The 26,292-nt window shown below is 37.8% G+C and overlaps 2 protein-coding genes across 2 annotated transcripts in view; one reads left to right on the plus strand and one right to left on the minus strand.

Annotated features, from left to right (window-relative positions):
* Positions 1–5,347: 5,347 nt before the first annotated feature.
* On the minus strand, positions 5,348–7,019 carry LOC131860265 (uncharacterized). The gene is made up of 3 exons (XM_059214650.1): positions 6,433–7,019; positions 6,062–6,294; positions 5,348–5,949 (listed from the first exon to the last, which is right to left on the minus strand). Exons 1-3 carry the CDS (start codon positions 7,017–7,019, stop codon positions 5,348–5,350), a joined length of 1,422 nt encoding a protein of 473 aa, XP_059070633.1.
* Positions 7,020–12,312: 5,293 nt separating this feature from the next.
* Positions 12,313–26,292, plus strand: part of LOC131068311 (uncharacterized) — a 143,732-nt gene continuing 129,752 nt past the window's right edge. Inside the window, exons 1-2 of the mRNA XM_058003481.2 lie at positions 12,313–12,950; positions 15,940–15,969. Of these exons, the coding sequence (XP_057859464.2) occupies positions 12,822–12,950; positions 15,940–15,969 (159 nt within the window). The 5' untranslated portion in view covers positions 12,313–12,821. The remainder of the gene's footprint in view (positions 12,951–15,939; positions 15,970–26,292) is intronic.

The raw sequence follows: 26,292 nt of genomic DNA on the forward strand, positions 1-26,292 counted from the left end.
CAGTGTTGATAGTTTCCAGAATCTGGATTCTGTGGCTGAGCTTCTTGTTGTCATCCACAACTTTCTTGTAACTGGTGATTAACCATTTTATGGTGTCCGTAAAACCTTGCATACCCTCAAGAGGAGGGTTTGAGGAGGGATCTATCTTACCTAAGTTGTCTTGTTCCTTATTTGGGGTGTCACCAACAATAGCTTTATCTTCAGCCCTATGAACTTCTCCAGTGGTCACCTCGTCCAAGTTTTGGTTAGCTTCCAAAATCTTTTTCTGCTTATGTTCCTCCAGCTCCTTCACATTCTCATCCTTTCGCTTTTCATTGTTTCTGGTATGCGTATGGACTTTAGTTTTCTTTTTCAGAGAACCCTGGGGTTTCTCCTTCTCCGAATCTTCAGAGACCTCCTCCTCCTCCTCCGAGCTTATCTGGAGAATTTTGCCTTTAGATTTCTTGCCCTTTGAGGAGGAAGGCCTGGTTTTAAAATGTTTCCTCTTCTTACCTACTTCAACTTTCAAGTCATCCATACTCTCCTCAGACTCGCTTGTAGGATCACTGTCAGAACCCTCATCCAAAGAAAAAACAGAGTTTGACCCATCCTCCTCAGACTCAGAAATAAAGGGATGCGGGTGGGCTATTTGGTTAGCCTTGAGGTGGTCATAAATAAGAACCATTAAGCCTTGATGCATGGCAGTGTCACCCGTAGGGTTCTCTTTATAGGCCTTAATGGTGGCATTCATAGAACATAACAAAAAATATGAAATGTTAGCCTTCTCGTCATGCCTAAAATGACTCAGCAAAACAAAATGGTAGTAGTATACTTTAGTGAATCTACCATCCAAAGTAATATAGCGCATTATAACAAAAATGACCTCCCTCCATGGTTTAACAAAAGCCCTAGGGGGATAGTAAGCTTTACTTAGCTTCACTAGGCATTTTTCTCTCCTTTTCAGTTTCAGGATATCTTTCAATGGCCTCCTTGCTCACTTTTCTGTCTCTGTAGTAGTTGCTTCCTTCCCTTCGGAGACCCGTGACCTGGGCAATAAGGTCTTCATCTATGACAACAAACTGGTCTCCCATTTTCAAAGTGCCCTTTCTCTAGTTTTTACAAAAGAAATTAGTGACTGTGATGTCCCATCCATGGAGCCTCTCCATAACTTTTGAAAACCCACCCTTCTGCAGAATGTTCCAGACTGCCTCCTTTTGCTTCCACTCCTTACAATTGCTAGGTTCATAGTAGCGTCTATTTCCTCCCATATTTTTGCTATTCAGAGCAGAATGTCGAAACTTGTAGAGAGCTTTAGACAGAGAGTTTTTCGGAGCTACCAAATTTACCTAGAAAGCGTGGGAAGTGATTGATTGAGTGTTATAATAAATCGTGCTGACAATATTATAATTGCTCGAAGCACTCCTTTTAATCCATTTCATTATTGTTTTGTATATTAATGATCTTTGGGGTGCTATTATATCGTTCCTTAAAAATGATTAATCTGACATCCTCTGAGAGGCCTTGTTCTCCCTTCCAAGTAATCATTTTGTCTTGATTGACCGCCGCATTGGCTGCCCAATCAGTAGATCCATTAGCTTCATGGTAGATATGAGATATGTAACTTCTCTCAAAAGTGTTAATGAGGTCTCTAGCGGCCTTTATAATGTTATTGATAGATCATAAGGGCTTAGAGGTCCTCTTGAGGCATTTGATGATGGTGTTAGAGTCCCTTTCAATCCATATGTAGGGGCAATTCCATCTTTTTGCGAGGAGAATACCTTGGAGTGCTGCCATTGCTTCTGCCTTGTGGTTTGTTTCGCTTCCTATTGGAACACCAATCATTTCCTTGCATATACCTTTGTCATCTCTAAGAATAGCTCCACATCCCACAGGGCCCATATTACCTTTTGCAACACCATCAAAATTGACTTTGGACCAACCACGAGGGGGAGTTTGCCATCTTGCTTCTAATCTTTTGTTTTGCTTGGGGTCAGAATTGCCAGCATTCTTCAAATTCTAGGAACTTAAAATGTGAGATTCCAATGGGTTGGTCGAAAAGCAGGGACCCCCAATGATCCCAATGTTCTCCACAATCGCCCATTGTATTTTCTAGAACACAATATCCCGAGTAAGAGAAGTGTCCCTAAAAATAGGATTGTTTCTTTCTTTCCATAATCCCCACAGAATGTGAGGGAGTGATAGCTACCACAAAGATCTCAGAAAGGAGTTATACCAATGGTAATTCCAGGAGTAGAACAACTCACTGATAGTGTTAGGAAACACCCAATCAATGCAAAAACTCTTAATAAATCTTTCCTAGATCGAAGCAGAATAGGAACAGTGGATAGCCAGATGGTCCACTGACTCTTCCTCCTTAAGACACAAAGCACATCTATTAGGAAAGGGAAATCCTCTACCCTCGAGGTTATCTAAGGTCAAGATTTTATTTTGAAGAATAGTCCAATAGAAAAAGTTGATTTTGGGGGTCAAACCCTTTATCCAAGCTTTAGACCAGAAAGGATTTTCCGAAGGGGCGGGGGAGAGACCACCATACATAGAAGAGACAGTAATATTACCTTTGGGTTCATATTTCCAAATGAGGGAGTCTTCCTCTTTATTCAACCAGGCCGAAGATAGATGGTTTTTAAGCTTGATAAGGCTTGGGTGAATACTTTCAATGTTCTGCCATTTATTACCAATCCAATACCCTTCAACTAAAGGACCAAAAGTTCTACTATAGGAGGAGGCATACGGGGCCCATTCTGGGAAATCAGTCAAAGGTTTATCAAAAAGCCAGGGGTCTTCCCAAATTTAACTTTCCTACCATTGCCTACTTTCCAAGTAACCCCTTTAACAATGCTATCTCTACACTTAGATGCATGATTCTAGATATGGGACCCATTAATGGTGATTTCAGAATTGATAAAAGAGGAAAGAAAGGAGGACATAAGAGAGTACTTACTTCGCCAGATTTTACACCATTCACTATCTAAGTGGAACATTCTCCAAACTTGTTTAGACATGAGAGCTTCATTTAAGATCCAGATTCTTCTCAGGCCTAAACCTCCTTTACTTTTCGGTCTGCATACCTGATCCCAAGCCACAAGAGACATTCTTTTCTTATCCTCAACCCCTTACCATAGAAATTTTCTTTGAATTTTCTCAATTGCATCAACATACTTGACTGGAATTATGAAAAGGCTTAGGGCATAGATAGGTATGCTTTGAAGAGAAGCTTTGAGAAGTTGAAGCTTTCCAACCTAACTTAAAAGGGCTCCTTTCCAACCAGCTAGCTTTTTATGAAATTTGTCCACTAGAGAGCTCCAAAAAGAATTAGGAGGTGCAATGCCCAAGGGGAGGCCAAGATAAGTGGCAGGAAGATCAACAATCCGACATTCTAGGATTCTACTGATTCTATGTTGTCTTCTCTCTAGTGTGTTGATGAAAAAAGCTTCGCTTTTGACCGAATTAATGAGCTGACCAGATGCAGAGGCAAACTTACAAAGAGTGTCCTTCAGGGTTCTAGCTTCTGAGATACTTGATTCCCCCATGACAATGGTATCATCCACAAGCTGTTGGTGAGAGTAGATAAGATCAGTTGAAGAAGGTTGGAGTCCCTTAAAAGATCCTCGCATAACCATGTTTTCCATATACCTACCAAAACATTCAGCCATAATAATGAAGAGGATAGGGGAAATGGGATCCCCTTGCCTCAATCCTCTAGACGCTTGGAAGAAGGGGGTTGGGGAACCATTGACAAGAACAACAAAAGAGGCTGAGGTAATAAGCTGACAAAAGAGGTCAACACCAAAGAAACGGGACTCAGACTCGGCGTGGACTCGGCAAGGGTGACTTGACTCGAGACTCAGGACTCGAATCGGCTAGGACTCGACAGGACTCGGCAAAGTGAAAAACCCAAGAAATTTAGCGATTTTTAAGGATTTAAAACTTTTTTCATGCACCCTTTATTAAACAAACCTTAAATACACAATAACATCATCAAATAGAAGTTAATTTGATCACATACACAAGTATACATCGATCACATTAGTATAAACGCAAATTGTAGCTGAAGGAAATAGCAACCAATAACCATAGATATATAAATAGTGTCAAATGTAAAAATATTACAAAACTCATGGAATATCAAATCCATGACATCAAAATTCAAATGTTCCGGTTCCACACATATATCAAAAGTAAAACAACTACAAGTCCATGGCTCAAAGGAGCCTGGGTCCTTCCTACAAAGGCGTCTAACCCTAAGGTAGGTCCTGGATGCATCAACAGCCATACTCTCTGCCCGTGACTCCATTCTACCCTCACAAACATCAGCTGTGTCTGGCTTTAGCTCTAGCTCTGGCTCTGGCTCTCCTCACGCTCTAACCTCCTCCTCTGCCATGGCTACAACCTCAGCCTCTCTATCTACCTCGTCGATCCAATCTAAGTCCTCATCACCAAACATAGGATCTATAGCCTCACTGATCCACTCAGATTCTGGATCAACCTCCTCTAGCGTGATCGGGGTGTTGTCATGGTCCATAACCTGTTTGTGTCTAAGACGGAGGTTGTAATGAACAAAGACTAGATCATTCAACCTCTCCACAGACAGTCTATTGCGCCTCTTGGAGTGTATGTGCTCAAACATACTCCAATTGCGCTCACAATCGGAAGCACTGCATGGTTGGCTCAAAATACGAATGGCTACCTGTTGAAGATTTGGTGTTTTAGGACCAAACATCTGCCACCACCTATCTGAGATGAGAAAAAGGAAAACAAAATCAGCCTCATTTAATAATTAATAACAAATTGAATAACATATAATTAAAATTATGCTCTTAATTTCTTAAAATATACATTTTACCTGGCTGCATTTTTGTCCGATTTTCTTTACAAAGCATACGAGAGAAGACCTCCCCTTCAGCATTAGAAAAAGCCTCTAGCTCCTGGACTATATTGCTGCTATGACCAGGCGACATTCGCTCTATCACTGAGTAGAGCCCACTAAGAACCTCCTCATCCGCTTTGAAATCAGGGCGGAAATGGAATGCCGGATTGAGGTAATAAGCAGCTGCATGAAGGGGCCTGTGAAGCTGGGTCTGCCATCTCCTGTCAATGATATCCCAAATGGGATGATACTTACTCTCATCCCCTTCATAGGCAGATCCGATGCCCTCCTTGGCCCTATCCATGGCCTCGTATATGTAGCCCATTGCGGGCTTCTCCTCGTCAGCAACACGTAGGAGAACTACCAAGCGCTCAATGAACTGCAAATATTGTGAAACAATATGTAATATCAGTTAATGTAAGTGTGAAATTGTAAATGAAAATAAGCAAATAAAAGAAAAATACGAATAAAAATAAAAACTTAAAACTTAAAACATAAGGTAGAGATTAGAATGCTTAAAAATTTTACCTTCACGATCTCAGCACAAGGGGTCCAAAAGCCTGGCTCATCAAAAATGTAATCTGCAACATCAACTCCTGTAGCACTCGTAGCATAGGATGAGGAAGTCCACTCCTCACCAACAAGCATACGTCTCAAAGTTGCCTTACTGCGAATCAAGGACTGCAGTGTGATGAAGTTAGTGGCAAATCTAGTGATTCCAGGACGAGCCAACTCCTTCTGCCCCATGTATTGCCTCATTAAGTTAAGGACCCATGGATGATTGTATACAAATTTGCAAATATTTTTTGCCTTCTCTACACATGTCCTGATCCATGCAATCTTAGCAATGTCCTCCAACATGAGGTCAATGCAATGGGCAGCACAGGGAGACCAAAATATAGATGGGTGCCTCTCCATCAAAAGTTTACCTGCAGCAACATAATTTGCTGCATTATCGGTCACCACTTGTACTACATTCTCCTCGCCCACTTCATATATGACCTCCTCTATAACCTCACATAGGTAAGTGGCATTTTTAGAATGTGCGGAAGCATCAATGGACTTAATGAACATGGTGCCACCTGAAATTTGAAAACAAAGCAAAAAAAGTGATCAATGATAATTCAATAAATCTCAACTCAAAAAAAAAATACGAATAAGAATCATTTAATAAAATTCAAGTTATTCAATCACCTGCAGAAGAAACAAGAAAATTTAGGAGCATTCGATTTCTCCTATCAGTCCAACCATCGGTCATGATGGTGCAACCCTTCTTCTTCCATATCTCTCGATGTTCCTCTAATGTGGCTTTTACATCAGCCACCGATTCTATCAAGATTGGGCCACTTATCTCGGAATCAGAAGGGGCTTTGAAACCTGCCCCACAAATAGCAATGGCATCAACCATGCTTTGCCAATAAGGAGACCTATCACAAATAAATTAAATAAGATAAGAATAAAATTATAAAATTAAAGTCTTAGACAATCACAAAGTCACAAAACAAATTAAGAATATTAACAACTTAAAAACTTAAAACAATCAAATAAAAACTAAAAGGAATTGCCTGGCTGCGAAGAATGGAATATTGCAATAAAACCAAAATCTTCCAATTGCAGCTTTAGCCTTATTGTGTACCTCTTTGTTCCAAGCCATGCTCTCAAGTGAAGGTTGGGCACCAGGAGTAGTGCGTGGCTCAAAATATGAATCCATCCTAGATTTACGAACTCTAGGACCAATGGTTGGAGTTGCATTGATACTACCACTAGCACTGACACTACCGGCAACAGAAGCACTAGCACTCCCACTAGGACAATATGAAGGCATGGAAGAGGCCTCTCCAACACAACCAATGCTAGCTTGAGCCAACTCCTCCCTTTGCCTCTTCTTTATTTCTTTTCGAGCCTCAAATGTTTCGAATAGCACTTGGCACTCACGAATAGCCTCAGGAAGTGCTTTTGTGCAAGGCTCTGCATCATGGCCACGTATGCTGGCAAGGTGGTATTTCAATCTATTTATGCCTCCATGAAAGATTGTTTTGCAAAATTTACATTTTGCCTCTCCTTTTTTTTGCCCAGGAAAAGGTTTTATGTATTTCCAAGCTGGATCTTTTCTACCCGGGATTGCTCTATGAGGAGGATTGGAAGTAGACATTGTTTTCAAAAGTTGAAGGTTGCTGGAATAAGACACAATTACAAAAAAAATGAATATTTGTCCATTGTTAAATTATAAATTAATACAAAAAAAAATAAAATAGCAATGTTTTGATTTTGATACAAAAAACAATGTAATAGAATTTGCATTATTTTTTTCAAAGAAATTAGCAAACCTACCATGTAGATTGTTTTTTCATTTCAAAACATAAAAAAATCAGCAAACCCTACAATGTACATTTTTAAACAAAAAAAATGTACATTGTAGGGTTTGCTGATTTCTTTAAGTTTTAAGAAAACAAAAAAAATGTAAATTTTGCTTATAAAAGACCAAAAAAACCAAAAAATATAAATCTTATCTCTTATAAGAAGGTTGAAATGAAATGCAACCTCTTTCCAATCCTCTCTAACAAGCTTTTGATGCACCAAATGCAAGTATTACACTGCCCCAATGTGATTTGTTGAAGAAATTCTACTCCTCCTCCTTGCTGGTTGCCCTACTATGCTCTCTTCTTTTTCCTCACAACTCACTCTTCTCCTCCTATTGTTTCAATAGAATGAAATGATATGCCTTTTACGACTAAGCTAAAAATATAAATGAAAAAAAAAGCAAGCAAAACCATTTTTTAAATGTTTTTTTTTTGCTTTTTTCGGCTGTTTATGCCAGCCGAGTTTTGGGCTCGGGACTCGCCGGGTCCGAGCCGAGTCACCGAGTTCCAGGACTTGCCAGGACTCGGTGAAAACTCGTCGAGTCCGGGTTCGAGCCACCCAGGACTCGCCGAGGGTGACTCAACCCGTGACTCGCCGAGTTTTGGCGAGTCCTGGCGAGTCCTGGAACTCTGGTCAACACATTTGGTGGAAAAACCATAAGCCACAAGAACCTTCACAAGAAAAGACCAGTCAACCCGGTCATAGACCTTAGAGAGATCAAGCTCGAGGATGAGACCCTGTTTCTTAGCCCTAACAAGAGAATGAATATTCTCATGGACAATAATAATGGAGTCTAGAATTTGTCTTCCTGGGACAAAACCATTTTGCTGAAGATTAATCAAAGAAGGAAGGACAGTCAGGATTCTGGTGGTAAGAACCTTGGAGATAATCTTATAAAAAGAATTGCATAAGCTGATTGGTCTGAACTTGTCCATGGAGTCAACACCTTGGGTTTTGGGATTAAGAGCAACGAAAGTGCCATTAATTTCTTTCAAAATTCTTCTAGCCCCCCAAAATTCCTTGACCCTGTTGGAAACATCTTTCCCAACAATGTCCCAGAAATCTTGGAAAAAGAACATGGGGAAGCCATCTGGACTGGGGGCTTTGTTACCATCAAAATAAAAAATAACATTTTTAATTTCCAAAATCGAGGGAATTGAAGAAAGGGAGGCATTCATCTGTTGATCAATGAGACAAAGAATATTTTGAAGAAAGGAAGATTGAGCATCAACATCCAACCTGTGATCCCTCCTCAGAAGTTCCAAAAAGTACCTTTTGGCCTCATTCCTTATTTCTTCCTCCTTGACTAGCTCCCCATTGTCCACTACCAATTTAGTAATCCTATTTGTCGCTTTATGTTCAATCGTCGACATATAAAAAAATCTTGTATTCCTATCTCCTTCCTTTAGCCAAATGCATCTTGATCTCTGCTTACAAAAAGTTTCCTCTTTAGCAATGATTTCATGGTATTTTTTAAGGGTCTCATTTTCTTTAGCAATAGATACAATATTGAAACCATCCTTTTGAATTTGGACCTGTATTTTCTTAATGTCATCCTGGACTTTACCTTTGGCCTCAAAAATGTTCCCAAAGCTGGATTTATTCCAGAGTCTTATATTGTCCTTAACACTTTTGAGTTTCTTTACAACTATGTACATAGTTGTTTCCTCAACTTGGATACTCCAACATTTCTGAATATTATGAGTGATATCAGGGTGATGAGTCCACATTTTTTCAAATCTGAAAGGAAAATGTCTTCTTCTATTAATTGGGTCAGCAATGAAGGTGATGGGAAAATGATCTGACCCAACCCGGATGTGAGCAGACAGGGAGCAGAAGTAATGTCTGTACCAGTCATCAGAGATAAGAGCCCTGTCAAGGGGAACTTGGATAAGATCATTACCAGTTCTCCTATTAGTCCATGTGTAATTGCATCCTTGTATCTCCACATCGTTGAGTGCCTGTGTATTTATAAAGTCCATAAGGGCCAACCTACTTTCTAACTAAGAGGGGCTTCCACCAAATTTTTCCTCCTCTCTCAAAGGAGTATTAAAGTCTCCCATGACCAGCCAACTAAGATTCTTGAAGTTATCCCTAATTTCTATAAGTTTTTCCAGAAGGAGTTTCTAGCCTTCAAGGTGTTGGGTGCATAAATGTTTGTGAGGACCCATGATGTTCCATCTTTTAAATGTTCAAATCTAATGCAAGAGAATTTTTTTCTTGAATAAGAACATTGCCTTTGACACTATTAAGATTCCAAATGGTAGCTATACCACTAATACTAATTCTATTGTTGATAACCATATTTTTCTAGAAATTGAGCAAGGAAACAATAGGAAAAAACTAATAGAAATGACGTTGATGTTTTAACAAGCCTGACACATAAATAATTTACAACATAATATTACATAGCAAAAAATGTGGAGTTTGAGTTTATTATTTAATATACATATTTAGGTGGTTGAGAAAGAAAGAATATTGTAGAACACCACATTGTTGTACTTGATAGAAAGGTGGTTGTTGAAGGAACACCATTAATGTTCATGAGTATCCTTACTCTTTAATAAGTTAAATAGAGTGTTGTAGGGACAAATAAGCAAAACATCAATAATGCCAAATGAAATACCTAATATATTTCTCCCCTAAATTTTCAAGTAGGTTAATCTTGGATGGATACATGTTGCTCTTCATTCTTCTACTATCCTTTATATTATAGTCAATTAGGAGGACAACACTATAAACACACTACCATGCAAATCATGTTAGATACCATTTAATTTTCATGCCACCTTCTCAATCACATGAGCACTCTTTGATTAATTCACACACACACACACACACACACACACACACACACACACACACACACACACACACACACACACACACACACACACACACACACACACACACACACACACACACACACACACACACACACAATCATAACATGAATCTTTGTTTTTTTATATAATCATTCGTAATTGCATAGAACACGAGAAGTTTAATGGTAGCTACAAGTTTCTAGGTGAAAATATTTTTATCTTATAAAGGGGGTGGTTATCTATTGATAAAAAGAATGAAGTTTAAAATATTTAATTCAACCCAACTTAGAAAGATTCGACTAACTTTCTTTTATTTTCATTTCTACTATGCATCATTACAAAGACAAAGATTTGAAAATCTTTTTAAAAATTGTATAATATCGTTTTATGTATTTGATTTATTCATTATTGAGTAGCTAATGGTTGTTAATAAAATTACAACATATGCCCAACATGGGTTTGTTAAATAGGCCTTAGAAAAACCACATCTAGTTTCTTTGTTTACATTATGACCCTAGCTTAAACCTCTCATTGAAATGAATAAGATCTAGATAAATCCTCAAATTATTTGAACTTTAAACTTGTCAAGCACAAAATTAATTCAAGACAAATTTAACAATATTAAAATAGTTTTTTTCTTTTTTTTGTTACGAAATTTGGCTCAATGATCCCTAAGTTATGCATAACATGTATAATACACATACCAATAAATAATTATAGAAGGTAATTCAAAAACAAAAACACATTAGCTTGCAAAATAAGTTTTACCACTCTACTCTTTAGTAATTACCATCCCTAATGCTTAACCCTTGGTAAAATTCTCTAATTTTTCTATAGTCCTTAGCATTAAAAAATAAAAAACATAAACCCATTAATAACAAGTGGACACCTAGGAAAAAGTATTTGGAACAATGACATTGAAATAATAATTGTATAAAACGATAGCAAATGTTGAAACGCATACTATGTAATGCCCCAAATTTGACCTTTAATCTAGTCATAACCACTCCATCAAATGCAAAAAAAAAATTCCATTCCCAACCAACAATGCAATCTACTTAAAACAAAAGTGTTCAATTGCAAGAAAAATCATATAAATTTTCTATAAATATACCTATATTTTTTTGCAACAATGACATGGAAATAATAATAACATAAAATGATAGTAAACCTTCAGATACTCACCACGTTGAATTGTAATTTTTTCCTCCAACCCAATCATAACCACTTCATCATAAACAAATGAAAATCAACATTCCCCACCAACCATATACTTTGCATAAATTAAGTTGCTCAACCTTACATTTTTTTTCTTCTAATTCTCCTATAGACTTCAACATTGAAAGCAAAGAGAACACAAAGCCATAAAAAAGAAACACATCCAAGAAAAATATTTGCAACAATGCCACTATAATAACAATTAATTAAAGTGATAATAAACTTTCTAACTCTTACAATGCAAAGACCCAAGTTTCCTTTCAACTCACTTATGACCATTGCACGTATATAGATGTAAACCCAAATCAAACCTATTCTCTCTTTGTAATTCTCTTGTGGGCCTCCACATGTTGCATTCATGGCTACTAACATGATACAAATTACAACATATACAATATGACCAAAAAACTTAAAATACATATAATTAATTTCATGCTCTCATCACAATGTTAATTTGTTGAATTGAGTTCCATGAAAGTCCTACAACATGCACACACATGCAAACATTAGAAAATAAATTATTTTTTGTACAAAATTTAATTGATTGCAATTTGTTCACACAATATACACATACAAACATTACAAATCAAATTAATTTTTTATTAGATGACAAACATCAAATTTAAACAAATATTGCCAATGAACTCTTGATTTTTTAGTGAAGTTGAATGATTATGATTGAGTCCATAAATAAAAGATGAGGCAGGGATCATATTTTAGGTTACTATGATAAATTAGATATTGTGAATCCTCAACTCTTAGTAAAAAAGATGTTAATTTAAGACTTGGTGTTATCCTACCATATAAAAAGAATATAAAATCCTCTATAGAAAAATAATTAACAAATATTTTAAAAACAATTTTTTCATTTACACAAATTTTAAAACAAATTAATGCAAAACAATAAATCTTTAGTGTTGTCATACCAAATAACAAGAATATAAAATCCTCCATAGAAAAACAATTAACAAATATTTTAAAAATATTTTTTTCATTTACACAAAATTTAAAACAAATTACTGCAAGACAATAAATCCAAGAGTATCCCCTGGAGTAGGCAAGCGGGAACTTAGAATCTATGACCTGAAAATACCTAATACAGTCTATATGCAATTAAAAACTACTACTGTTTTGTACATATATCGTGCACAGGGAAGGATTTTTGTAAGAACAGATCAACAATAACCAGGATTTCTTGCATTTATTTCCCTCATTGGACGAGTCCATTTCTCTTCTGTTACGAAATGCTTATAACCAGTCGAAATACATTTTGCAGCGTCTGATTGGCTTATTATTTTTCCTGAAAATGATCAGGAGAATTACAAATTGCTTGGTTTTGAAGACAAATTTGACATTGAGTCTTTCCAAATTCTCCGCTTGTTCCATTTATTGAAGATAAAACATAGCGTTGAATTTCTGGGCAATGACGAGAATCGAACCAGCGCCTTCGCCCTCTTAATTCATCATTAAATTTGTTTCTGAGAATTGAGGCAGCGAAACGAAAACGAAATGTTATAAATTGTTTTTTGGCTAGGAAGGAGAGGAAGACAATGCTGCTTGGAAGATTGAAGGAGAAAGCCATTTATCAAAGGAGCCCTCTGTTCAGCGGCATCACTTGTGCATTCCTCAATTCAACCGTCCCCTCCCAAGAAAAATGGTGGAAGAACCAATGGGGTGCTGTAAGTACAATTTTTCTGTCTTTGTTTTTCCCAAGAAATTTTACATTGCATAACTACTCTTCATGAAATCGACTGTATGAATGCCTTTGCTTGCCTCAGGGTTATACTCTATACTGGTAGAAAAAATTACACATTGCTTGAGCGTCTATTACCTAAAGATCCGTGATTTTATTTTGCCGCTCCGTTTTACCTTAATTCAATAATAACTTAAGCTTAGTTGAACATAACCAGCTCTGAGAATAGTATTAGCATTTATTTTAAATTCTACCAATAAGACTTTAGTTGACATTCCCGTTTAAAAGAGCTGGAAATGGAAACGTTTGTACTATGGTAGAGATTTTTCAATTCGCTGTAATCCACCTAGGGCACCTTAGCTGGGGAAAATTGTATGGGCTACTAGTAACCGTAAATGTTTTCCAACGAGCAAATACTTGTGTTTTTCTTTGAAAATATTGGTGAATTTCTTTGCCGGGTAGCGTAGAAGCCTCGTCAAAGGGCTATCTTTTCCAGGGGCTTGCACTTGGCCTTTTCTGTCGTTATTACCGTCATCTAGTGAGCTGGATATAATATGTGAGCGTTACCCTATGCAACGTTTTATTGCTTGATCATGTCTCCTGTCGATTTAAATGCGGAGCCCGCTTTGGAAGCCATGTATAGCACTTGAGCTAATTCTAGTCAACATTAAATTGTTGTTTAGGTTTCCACAGTCTTTTAACTGGTATAAAAAAGCTTCTGAATGAAAAAAAAAACAGTTATGGTAAATCTTAAATCTTTTATAATATTTTTTTAAGCTCTTTTCCATTAGTTAATCTTCCCTATCCAAAAAAAGGAAAAAAGAAAAGGATTATTTATACAGTATTTGGCATAAATTTTATTAGTAAGTTTTCACGAACACACAACCAAGTAATTTTTATACAAAATGTACCATAAATTTGCCAATAATAAATCAAATGTCTTTCTAAAAAGATCAATTGGGACACAACACTTCTAAGAAATAGAGGGATTATCTGAAGTTCATCACAGAAGGTTTCCATCCTCTAGTTGGTGTAGTCCAAAGATCTGGATAAAAGTTTAATGCATGGACTGATTAAAATGAGAGCAAAGAAATCAAGCGAGACCTTCATTGGCATGGTGAAGCAATTACTTTTGATGGATGGGTCTTAGTTCAAGCTTATTGGTTTAGATTTTCTGGGATTTGGATGGTACATGCCTGAATTCTAGAAAGGTCGTTATATTAATTTTATTGGCAATAATGGAAACAAATGTAAAACAAAATCAACTCAAACAAAACTCTAATCTGACCTAGAATGCGAAGGAGTTGATTTCTTCTATTTTCCTTTTCTTTTGTAAATGATAAGGTAGGGCTAGAGAATACAACTATTAGATTTGTGATTCTTGAATGCTAATACAGTGAAGGCTCATTTTAAAAATTTAAGGAAACCCTAGATTCAATTTAATTGAGACAGAATCAATGGTCAAAGCCCAGTAATGTAAAACTGAATCAAAGATTTGCTAAAATTCTTTTAGGGTATTTTCCCACAAGGATGATTCTACCATGAAAAAATCCTCAAAATTCCCAAAAGATGTCATACAGCTAACCCGAATTCTAAAGCATGGCAGTTTTATGATGGATGAAAGTGGAAAGGTGTCGATGATCCCTGTTTGGATGTCTAGCAACTTGTCGACCAATAACCAATATGGTAGAGTGGAGTAGACAGACTTAGATCAGTGAGGGAAGATCAAGGAACAGAAGATTGTCAAGTTAGCCTTGACACAGAATAAGAATTGACTTGTAGGCTTCCTTAATTCTTCTTGGGATGAAAATAATTGCAGGAGATAAATTTACATAATATGAAAGTATAATTTTGACAGCAATAAGAAAGAATCCTTACTAGTTTGCTTTAAGGAACCAAATAGCCTCAGTGTTTGCTGTAGGTGGTCACGCACTAGAGTGTTTAGTAAAAATAATTTGAATTGGATAATTTCAAGATGAGGGTAAGACCCCAGTTTAGAACAATTAATAGGTGGATTATATATCAAGTGGGAAGGCAATGATGTCACACCTTGTCCAATGAAATCCCAAACATCCAAAACTACAGAAAGAGAGACTTTAAAGCACCACAAAGATGCCCAAGGTGCGAATTGTGGTGGTAACCGTGGTACCATGAATCCTTCAAAAAGTCCACAGTTTGGTAGTGTTATACACTGCAGATTCTTTGAGATTCGCTTAATGGCATCACAGATTGGTCCTGGGAGGTCTAGAAAGGGCCAAAATGATCATACAGAGTAAGAAGGTCAATTGATTTCTTAGGGTATCATATGGTAAGTTGGATATGCTCAGGAGAATGGTTGATAGCTATGAGGCATCCTGGTAAAAGGATGGTGTACTTCTTTATGTTGAAGACCCTCACAGGGTTACGATTAGTCAAAGTACCATGAATTTCAATTAGAAATAAAAAACAACACACACAAATTGACACTAAGGAATACCAAAAAGAATACTAAACATATTTTGCTAGACAAGGTACACGTTTGCATAAGTGTCATAGTTATTGAAGATGGATGTGCATTAATCGTGCGACTGAAATGTAGAGAAATGATATTAAACATAATTATTGTAATTTCAATTTGTAAACAGGAATCAAAGAACACCTTCGCAGTTAAGAAATTTTTCTTTTATATGGGAATTTATTGAAGTTGCACTCATGACCACAGTTAATGTTTTCAGATATGGTCAAAGATACAATTTGTTGCTCCTACGGAGCATGTTTTTAGGAACATTTTTTTTCTCTTTTAGCCTTTACTGGTGCCTGGGAATTTGTTATTACAGAAGTGTTATATAATGTTTAATGATAATAATAGAAAAGGAGTAAACAAAATACATCCATTTGTAAGCTATCAGTGTTTATTTGAGCCAGTGTTGAATATTTCTAGGCAGATGTCTATTTAACGTATAGTTATTAGTCATTTATGCTATATGTGTGTGCAGGATGTACCTGGGAGTACAGATGCATCAAAGGTATGCTGTTTTATGAAATTCGTTTTCAGCCCATTAATATGTAAGTTATGTAAGCATGTTGATGTGAATTGCAAAGGTATGATTACTTGATGTAGGCTTGTAGCCTTTGTTCAATTATTTTTTTGATTCTACTATAAAGTACTTATCATCACACGTTTGTTTTAATATGAAACATATTGAGAGGATTGTGGTTTATTTCTTGCTTAATAACAATCTTTGTTGTAGTTTAGTTTTAATATGTCAAATTTTGTGGGATTTCATTGCATTTGAGGGCTTAGTTTTCAATTCTTTTTGGTCAAAATCATAGTTGGTAATTGTGGATAATTTTCAGCCTTCTTTGGAGGTATGGATAATATTCTAGATTGGGGAATGAATATAACACAACTTTGTGATCTATATCATCATAATACTAATTTAGGTTACTTTTATAACATATGAATTGTTAACAGGTTATCTTCTTGACAATAGTTTGATTCATGCCAACTAAACGGAGGAGCATTTTTTTGCAAGATTAGGCACTGCTTGGCTAAGAATCACATTTTTAGCTTATGAAGATATATTTTCAGACTAAAGAATCACCTCATCATTGGAGGACCAGTGACAAGATATATTGTTTGGTGACTTGGGAAACACTTTTTTTTTGGCTTACCATATCAGTCTATAGTGATTGTGAGAACAAGTTGCTTTTCCTCAAGATCTACTTAACTTCAAAAGCAATGTGATATAAAATTTTAAGAGGGATCAAACATGCACAAATTATACATGGTACACACAATATAGCAATTGTCATGCCCCGTCAAACTAAGGATAAAAGGGCCTTATAACTTGGTCAATAAAAATTGAATTTTTCTTTGAAACAGCATTTGGGACACACCATCTTGTATTTCCTTGCAGCAGACAGTTCTTCAGCTGTCACGAATTGTTCACCATACATTTTATGAGAATCAATTTCGTTTCTCCCTAAGATAATGCAATTATAAACTCATGTCTTCAGCAGACAACCTACAGAGGATGTCATAAATGTGTCAGGTTTGGTTCCCTTAAACTTGCATAAAAAAAAAAAGCTACGTCACATTTAGAAAAACTTAGGGGCTGCATTGACTAATATACCTTCATAGCATTTTTTTTTGGTCGATAAGTATATTTTATGTATTAATATTAAAGTATGAACTACAAACATTGTTTACCATATTCAAAAAACAGGGATAAAGCCCAGATGCAGAAGCAGTATAAGTTTAAGGAACTGAACTTAAAAAAAACTCCAAAAGGATGTCTGTTTGCAGACAGCCATAGCTAAAAACATAGAGTTTCAGACCAGAACTAATACTACCAAAAAAGAAACAAGCCCTAAAAACACAACCCTACTTGGTTTTCTTTTTTCATCCCAGGGCTGTTCACCCAGTAATCTGCAGCTTCAAACTTTGTACGCTTGCCCTCGCCCTACTTCATCTTTGCCTCTTGGGCCATTCTCCTTTCAACTTCAGTCAAGCAGATGAAAACCATCAAGTCGTCTCACACGTCATGAGCCTCCTCGGACCTTGCAACTTTGTCAGCACCATCTCTCCAGAGCACAAAAGGTTGATACTCAACATTTATGCGATCTGGCATAACACCCTCAGTGAATGGTCGTCACAGACCTTGCCTAGGAACCGCTCTCCCCAACAGAGAAACCAACCCACACAAGGAATGTGCAGGAACATATTAGAATAATATCTTTTATTAGTTATTTAATGGTCAATTGTGTATGATATTGTAAATATTAGGAGTTTCTAATTTTGTTTATGTTATCAATTGTTTCTTAATAGAAACATCGATCTCTTGTAACTCTATTTAATGATCTTTCGATCGTTCTTTAATACACTGAATTTTTACCAATTACTTTGTAATATGGTATCAGAGCTTAGGCAATAAAATTTTTTCGAAAATATTTTTATAATTCCAACTTTTTAGTGGAAAATCTTTTCGAATCAATTTTCAGTCATTTTTTCAAAAACCCGCTTAGGGTTTTCCGTCTGTGTGTTTGAGCTGCACGATTTATTTCGTGCCTGTTTTGCTTTGCAACATGATTTGTCTGTATTTTTCGGCATCGGTCTGTGAGCGGCCTTTGTTTGTGTGCGATTTCATTTTTTTTGTGGCTTTGTGTGCGCGAGACGATGGTTTTATGACTTGATTTCGCGCCTATTTATTTGCGTGAGAAAGGGTTTTGGTTGTGCGTGCGAAGACGAAAGAAGTCTCCTTGGTTAACCACGTGATTTTCTTGTTTTCGTGCCTGTTCAAGCTCCGCCCTCTATTTCTGTGTTTTCTTGTGTTCAAACCCGCGCTTTGCCGTGGTCGCGATGTTTTCTGCGCGCACGATTTTTCTGTATAGTCTTCATTTTCGACAGCGGCGGCTGTTTTTCATTTTGGTGGGATCAGTGCGGATTTACTTTCTATGATTTTGCAGAAATATTTTTTGCGTGCCTGTGTAGATTTTTTGTCGATTTTTCCAGTTGTCTAGGGTTTATTTTTCAAACCCTTAGTAATTTTCTCAGCGGCCTGTCATCAATATTTTCTGGGTTCTGTATAATTTTTTGGGTGTTTTGAATCCTCATCTGGGTCATCCAAAATCCATACATTGGGATCCTTGCTCGAAAATTCAGGATCCTTGCTCGAAAAATCACTTTTAGCCTTAAAATCAATGCACACTTTCTGCCTTAGCTTCATTTTTAACGCGTTGCGTTCACTTGATTTCGCGTGTTGACTATCGCCTACCTCGATATTCATGTAGTTATTCGGTCAACTAGCTTTGACCTCAGTTTTTCCTGCTGGCATCTTTGACGAATATTCTGTTCGAGGGGAGTCAGAAATTCAATGGCAGAAACTACAATACTTGGAATTAGCGGATGCTCACAATATTTGAGTATCGTGTCATTGATCAGTTGGTCCTTGAAAAGGTCAAACATCCCACTGTAGCTGGTCCTGATCAGACAAAGTTTGATGAACAAAATTGTGAAGTTGTCATGCTCATCAAGTTGTCAGTGACCGACGTTTAGCTTCCTCTGATACCTTCCAACAAAACAGTTGCCGAGATATGGGAGCATCTCAAGATACTGCATGAGACGTCTGATAAGAGTAGAGCCTTCTTTCTAAAAATTATGCTCTTCTCTGTTGTCATGGATGAGTGCAAATCCTTTCAGGAGCATCTCAATCGGATCAAAGACATCTGTGATCAGTTAGAAGCTCTTGGTTGAAATATGGATGAAGAGGACATGGTCATCATAACCTTGAAAAGTTTGCCAAAGTCCTACGAGCATTTTGTTGAAACACTCAACATCACCTGAACCGGTGTTGATCTGAAGCTCATTGATCTCTACACTAAACTTCTGTAGCAGGATCAGTGGAAGCAGTAGTTCGGCAGTAGTACCAGCTCATCCTCTACAAAACAAGCATTCGCAACCAAATCCTTTCATAAGGATAACGGCAGATCTCAGTCTTTTCAATCTTCTCAGCAGAAGAACTCTGCTCTGTCATCAGAAGGCTTGAAGAGGAAGAATGTTTAGTGCAATTACTAAACGCTTGGCTGCATAGGCCAAGCAAATTAGTTCATAGCCGAAAGCAAATGTAGCGGAGCACACTGAGCATAGCGAGTTTGCTTTTTATGCCTTCATGGCTAAAAAACCTGCAAACCATGTCAAATCCTGTGCCTAGTATATAGATTCAGATGTGTCGTGCCAGTTCACTCATCGCCTAGATTGGTTCACTGATTTTTAGCCTTACTCAGATTCAGTTTTTTTTGGGGAGGGGAAGAGCACATCGTTGTCGAAAAGGGCAATGTGCAGTTTCAATCTGGAGGGAGGAAATTGATTTTCCTCAATGTGTACTATGTTCCAGGAATGGAACTCAACCTTCTCTCAGTTAGTCAAATTTTGAGACATTCTCCTTGGCTCGACGTGACCTTTAGTTTGCATCAGTGCAGTATCATTGATCGGGAGACTCAGTCTACTGTTGCTATGGGTCTTGAGGATCATGGTCTATTTAGACTAGTTGATTCTGGTGATTCTCAGGAACTTGCCATGGCAGCAAAGCACTCCTCTGTTAGTACACTCTGGCATCAGCGTTATGGGCACTTAAATGTGAACTATTTTTTCTCAGCTTGTTCAAGAAGATCTTGTCATCAGATTGCCAAAAAATCAAACCTAGAACCTCGGAGTTTGCAGAGCATGTTAGGCTGGGAAGTAGCATCGGACCCCGTTTTTGGATGGCAACTATGGAGAGCTTCTAAGGTATTACAATTGGTCCATGCTAATATCTGTGGACCTATGGCTATTCTTGTTACTGGGTCCAAGTATTTTTTACTTTTTGTTGATGATTTCAGTCGAAAAACGTGTGTGTCTTTTCTTCATTAGAAATCAGAGGTGTTTGTTTGCTTTCAAAAGTTCAAAGTATTAGTAGAAAAAGAGTCTGGTCAACATATTGTTACTCTTTGATTTGATATTGTGGGAGAATTCTGTTCTTTTGCCTTCTCCCATTTCTGTGAATAACATGGCATAAAGCGGCAACTCACTACACCTTACACCCCTCAGCAAAACGGTTTCGTTGAGTGGAGAAACTACACGATTACTAAAATGGCCCGGTCTATGCTTGAACATAAGAGCGTTATGATGAAGTTTTGGGCTGAAGCAGTTAACATTGCAGTCTATCTTCTGAATCGGTCTCCTACTGTGGTTGTGAAGAAGAAGACTCCAGAAGAGGCTTGGTCAAGTTGCAAACCCAAAATCAGTCACTTGAAACTTTTTGGCTCCACTGCTTTTCTTTAGATCCCTGATGCTAAGCGCACCAAGTTGGATGCCAAGAGCTAAAAACTCATGCTCATTGGCTAAAGTGATACTCATAAGGCCAACCGACTGGTTGACATCGAGACAAATCGTCTCATCTTCAGTCGTGATGTTGTTTTTGATGAGGAACGAGGGCCATTTCAGCTCTCTCCTCAAGTTATGGATTCAAAGGATCAGTCTTTGAAGGCTTTAGACTTGGGTGTCCGTCTTCCATTAGGTCGACCTGATGGGATGGCTCCAGCTGTTCCAGTTCCAGCACCTTCACCAGTTCTTTCTCTTGCAAGATCACCTAGACACGCAACTGTACCACTTGACTTTCCTCAGGATTCCTTCGATCTTCTGTTCGATGAACCTAATCTTGTTGCACCTCCTGCATTTGATGTTGGCATGTCATGTCCCCTTTCTAGAGTGGACATCAGAGTTGGAGGAGTTGGCCTATCATTGGAGTCTCGTAGGCTAGCAGAGGTTGATTGGGACTCATTCAGTGCATATAATGATTGGATTTTGGCTTTACAGGCAGTTTGGAGCCAGTTTGGAGCAGTTCCTTGATTTTAGGAAGCAGTTCCTACATTTTAGGAGGCAGTTCCTACTTTTTAGGAGGTTGTGACAGCGTCCAGGGTTGGGGTTCCATGAGACCGTTCCTTGGTTTCAGTTTCAGGAGATTTGGGTGTGTTTCCTAGTTTCTAGGAGCATCCCTAGATTTTAGGGATGAGACTGCTAGTTGATCCATGATTTCCGACATCAGTCACAGACAGGTGATAGGTTCCGTTTTAGGCTTTTGGAGTCATTTGAGCCTTCTACAGCTATTTGGGATATATTTTTAATATATTTAAATATTTCCTAAGTTAGTGTTTAATTAATTAAATAAAGCTATGTTTATAGCCATTTTGGAGTAATAAGGGGTTTTTGGCCTCATCGGGATGCGTATCCCTTGGTGTAATAGCTCGTTGGAAAGGTCTTGGACTTTTCTAAATATTTCTCTTTTGACTCAGATCCTTTCGGTGAACGGATTTCTTTATATTTGAAAAAAGGTCGTTTTCTATGCACTTGGCAACTTAAAATGAGAAATATAACATTTTAACCCTAAACGCCCCATTGAGTCACTTTTAGGGTTCGAGCTAAGTGGGAAGGTGTTATAAGGAAGTTGAGACCTAATTCTTGCTATCTTTTACACATTCAAAACTTGCTTTTTGCGAATTTGCTCTGGTAGAGCGATTCTTCATCTGGGATGCAAACCCCAGGTTGGATATTGGCTGGGACGTAGCCCCCAGTAGTAGTTTGTCAGTAGATACTTCAGGGTGTTGGGCATTGGTTGACAGAGATTGGGTGTGCTATTGATTGCAGAGGATTCAGATTGCATTCAGAGGGTTTCATCAAGGCAGCTAATCTTATTCAGCTGGCACGTGACTACAACTGCAGCCCATTGGGAGTTGTGGTGGCGTCATTCTTCCTTCCTGTCCAGGTTTGGTTTGTTGCTGGTGTGAAGAGCTGGAAATCTGCATATTGTATCTTGCTTATTCATTGCTGGTCAATTCATTTTGTAGCAGCTCCAAATTGGTAAATGATAATTGCTGGAATACAAGGAAATCAGATTATTGTCCTGGTACGAGTTGTAGTATTTTAGATTGTAAGTGTTCTAATTTATGAACATTGTTTCCATTCTTATTTTGTACTCTTATTGTTTACTGTTTCTTTATATATATATCTTCAAAACTCCAAAACAAAAAGAAACAAACCCCCTTTCTGCACTTCTGTCTATTCTATAAGATCACCAGAAAAATTACAAAAAACCTAGTTTATTAAATAAAAATTACAGCAGATTGGGAAAGGGATCGATCAGGGATCTTTCTGGCACTTCTAGTCTCTGGCCTAAATGGTAGGCTAAGACACTTGCTGATCTTCATGATGATGAGCTTATCGAGGGTAGAACCGCTCAGGAGAAGAGCAAGCAGTCGGATTATGTTAATTTTGCTCTCATGGCCAATATTCATAGTGTGAATGAACCACAAACATACACAGAGGCGAAAGGGATACCTGAGTGGGAACAACCTATGGCAACTGAGCACCAAAGCTTGCTGAAAAATAACACATGGGTTTTGTTGGATCTTCCTCCAAGGAAGAAACCCATTGGATGCATATGGGTCTATAAGGTCAAATACAAGGCTAATGGTAATTTGGATAAGTACAAGGCTCGTCTCATTGCCAAAGGCTTCTCTCAGTGTGAAGGAATTGATTACGAGGAGACCTTTGCTTCGACAAACAAAGATGAGCACCATCAGATTAGTCCTAGCCATGGCAGCTCAGTGTGGCTAGAAGGTCCATCAAATGGATGTCAAGAGTGCCTTCCTGAATGGTGAGTTACAGGAAGAGGTCTATATGATGCAACCTCCTGGATTCAAGGTTGCTGGAAAAGAACACTAGGTACTCAAACTAGTGAAACCACTCTATGGCCTGAAACAGGCTCCTCAGGCACGGTACATGAAAATTGATAAGTACCTCACAGATCAGGGTTTCTAGAGGAGTCCCTCCGACTCAAATCTGTGTCAAGACTATTGGCACTGATATCATCATTCTGGCTATATATGTTGATGATTTGATTATCACTGGCAGTTCGACATCTTTTATTCAGGGAATCAAGCAGAATTTATGCCAGTCTTTTGACATGACCACCCTTGGGCTTCTGCACTACTGCTTAGGTGTTGAGGTTTGGCAATAGTCTCATGGCATTTTCATATGTTAGTCCAAATATGCCAGGGCTCTGCTAGACAAGTTTCGAATGCAAGATTGCAAACCTGCATCTACACCTATTGAGAAAGGCCTGAAGTTGTCGGCCAAATCCGGTTCTCCAGTTGAGAATGAATCCGATTTTAGGCAACTAGTGGGTAGTTTAATATATCTCACCTACACCAGACCTGATTTGAGCTATGCAGTGAGTTACATATCCCGCTTTATGACAACTTCTACATTAGATCATTGGGTTGCAACGAGGCGGATCCTGCGCTATGTCAAGGGCACTTCAGACTTTGGTATCCTTTATGGACGGACCAAAGATCCCAGATTCATTAGTTTCACAGATTTGGATTGGGCAGGCTTTGTTGATGACAGAAAGTCCACATCCGGGTATGTCTTCAGTTTGGGCACAAGTGCTGCCACTTGGACTAGTAAGAAGCAGCTGGTTGTGGCTCTTTTCTTGATAGAAGTTGAATATCGAGGAATAGTCAAAGCAGCTTGTGAGGCAGTTTGGCTTAGAAGGATGCTTTCAGACATCCAACTGTTCCAAGCAGGTTCTACACCCCTCTCTTGTGACAATCAAGGGTTGCTGAAACTCGCCAAACATCCAGTCTTCCATGAGCTGACCAAGCATGTTGAGCTTGATTGTCACTTCATTTGCAAGTTGTTTGAAGATGTTTCCGTGGATTTGCAGTATGTTCCTGCTAGGGACTAGACTGCAGATATCCTCACCAAGTCTCTACATCCGGATAAATTTGTTAAGTTTAGGGGGCAACTTGGTGTAGTAGACAAATTGACCATTAAGGGAGGGTATTAGAATAATATCTTTTATTAGTTATTTTATGGTCAATTGTGTATGATATTGTAAATATTAGGATTTTCTAATTTTGTTTATGTTATCGGTTGATTTTTAATAGGAACATCGATCTCAATTATTCTTTAATACATTGAATTTTTACCAAATACTCTGTAATAGAACACAACCTTTGCCACCCATTCAACCTCCAATTTCGTCCCAAAGTTAATCCCCAAGCCACCAGCATCGAAATTATGTCCATATTCGTTCTGTATCTAAAATCGGACACCAAAAACTCATTACCCAACAACCTATTGATAATATCTAGAAACTCTTCCTCATTGAAGAGGAAAATGCCCAAATGCTTATCTGTGTTTCGGTCAAAGAAAGCGCATTGCTGTTTGATGGAGTACAGGGTGAAATTAGCCTCCATCTCTGGAAGCAAAGATCTTGGGAGATTACTCACTGTTTGCCAGTCTTCTACTCCACGCCACACCACCCAAAATACAAGCTTTCTCTAAACTCAAAAACAAGGACATACATCGATTAAGAAAGCCCCAAAAAAATCTAGAAAATTTGGAATTGAAATCTATACCTAGCTTGAATGCACAACAAATCATGTGCCACCTTACATCCTTCCAATAAATGATAGCTTGCAATAATGGCAAGCAAGGTGGTAGTGTGGAATAAATGATGAACAGGTAAAAATATAAGGAAAAAAATAAAATTTAAATCAATTACACCTCCTGCCAAAGGCAACACACAACTAACACTTGCCATGGTTTAATCCGCCCAGGCCATGTCGACCCCATTGATGTCCCACCAACGAACTACCTGTTGGTCCAACTCACACCCCAAGTTAGACAAAATATTTGCTTTGACATTGCCTTCTCTTTGAGTATGGGAAATTTTAAAATCTTGGAAAGAATTTAATTTTTTGCAAATAATGTTAATAAATTTGTTGATATGCCAGCACTGTGAGGACCCTTTAGTAATTGCATCAATCACTATCTTGGAATCTCCTTCTAAATGTAGTTTTGAAGCTTTGAGATTGCCTTCCAAGTCTACCGCCAGCAAAGCGGCCCTCACCTTAGCTTCATTATTAGTGCCATTGCGTAACCTTTGAGCTCCTTTTTCAACAATCATTCCTTCCTCATTTCTGGCAATACAACCCACTCCCGAGATGCTAGGGCTACCTCGCGAAGCACCATCAAAATTGATCTTCCACCATCCTTTCTTTGGTCTCTCCCACTGAGGCATAAAAACCTCCCCCCTCACCTTACGATATACCCTACTAGGCCCATTAACAGGCTATACCTTCATAGCATTAGTTAATGAGCAGACATTATATTAAAAAGAACAGTGATGCCTAAAAGACCACGATTCCATATTAATGAAGGCATACCATAAAAGGTAGCGATTATCAAATAAAAGGTCGTGAGTATATTTTTAAGAGGCAGCGATTAATCATTAATAAGTAAATAGTTACCATTAAAGAACAACAACAATTATATTAAAGCAGCGATTACATTGTGAAAGGCTGCAATACAAATGAAGAGTCATGCATGTTTGAAAAGGTATGCATGGTGTCTTTTTCAAGAGACAACTAAATGAAAGCGTATGCCTATTCTTTCCACCATGGAGAATATAAGGGAAGGATCAATCAAATGAGACATAAATAATCTGATCTGGAATCAAATAGACATTTGAATTGGAATTTGGAAACAGAATATAAAAAGCAGAAATCTGATTTTTGGCTGATAGCCTTGAATTAGTAAGTTTATATACATGATATGAATTATGGAATGTTAAAATGAAGGATAAGAATTCTGGGCATCAAACAGAAAACAGTAGAAAGAGAATCAAATATAAAAGACAGATCTAAATTGCAGCAGAGAGAGAAGACCATATTAGAGTAATATTATTATATATAATGGTAATTTAAGTTTAGTTAGTAACTTTCTATTTTATGTCAGTTTGTTG

This window comes from Cryptomeria japonica, chromosome 11 (genome assembly GCF_030272615.1).
Source record: "Cryptomeria japonica chromosome 11, Sugi_1.0, whole genome shotgun sequence".
Classification (NCBI taxonomy): domain Eukaryota; kingdom Viridiplantae; phylum Streptophyta; class Pinopsida; order Cupressales; family Cupressaceae; genus Cryptomeria; species Cryptomeria japonica.

What these genes read in the sequence shown, in the direction of transcription:
- LOC131860265 (XM_059214650.1), bottom strand. Translation starts at nt 7,019, where the DNA reads ATGTCTACTTCCAATCCTCCTCATAGAGCAATCCCGGGTAGAAAAGAT. An exon ending in ATTCCATTCTTCGCAGCCAG is followed by an intron (nt 6,295 to 6,432) that starts GCAATTCCTTTT and finishes TATTTGTGATAG; the next exon opens with GTCTCCTTATTGGCAAAGCA. An exon ending in TTTTCTTGTTTCTTCTGCAG is followed by an intron (nt 5,950 to 6,061) that starts GTGATTGAATAA and finishes TTCAAATTTCAG; the next exon opens with GTGGCACCATGTTCATTAAG.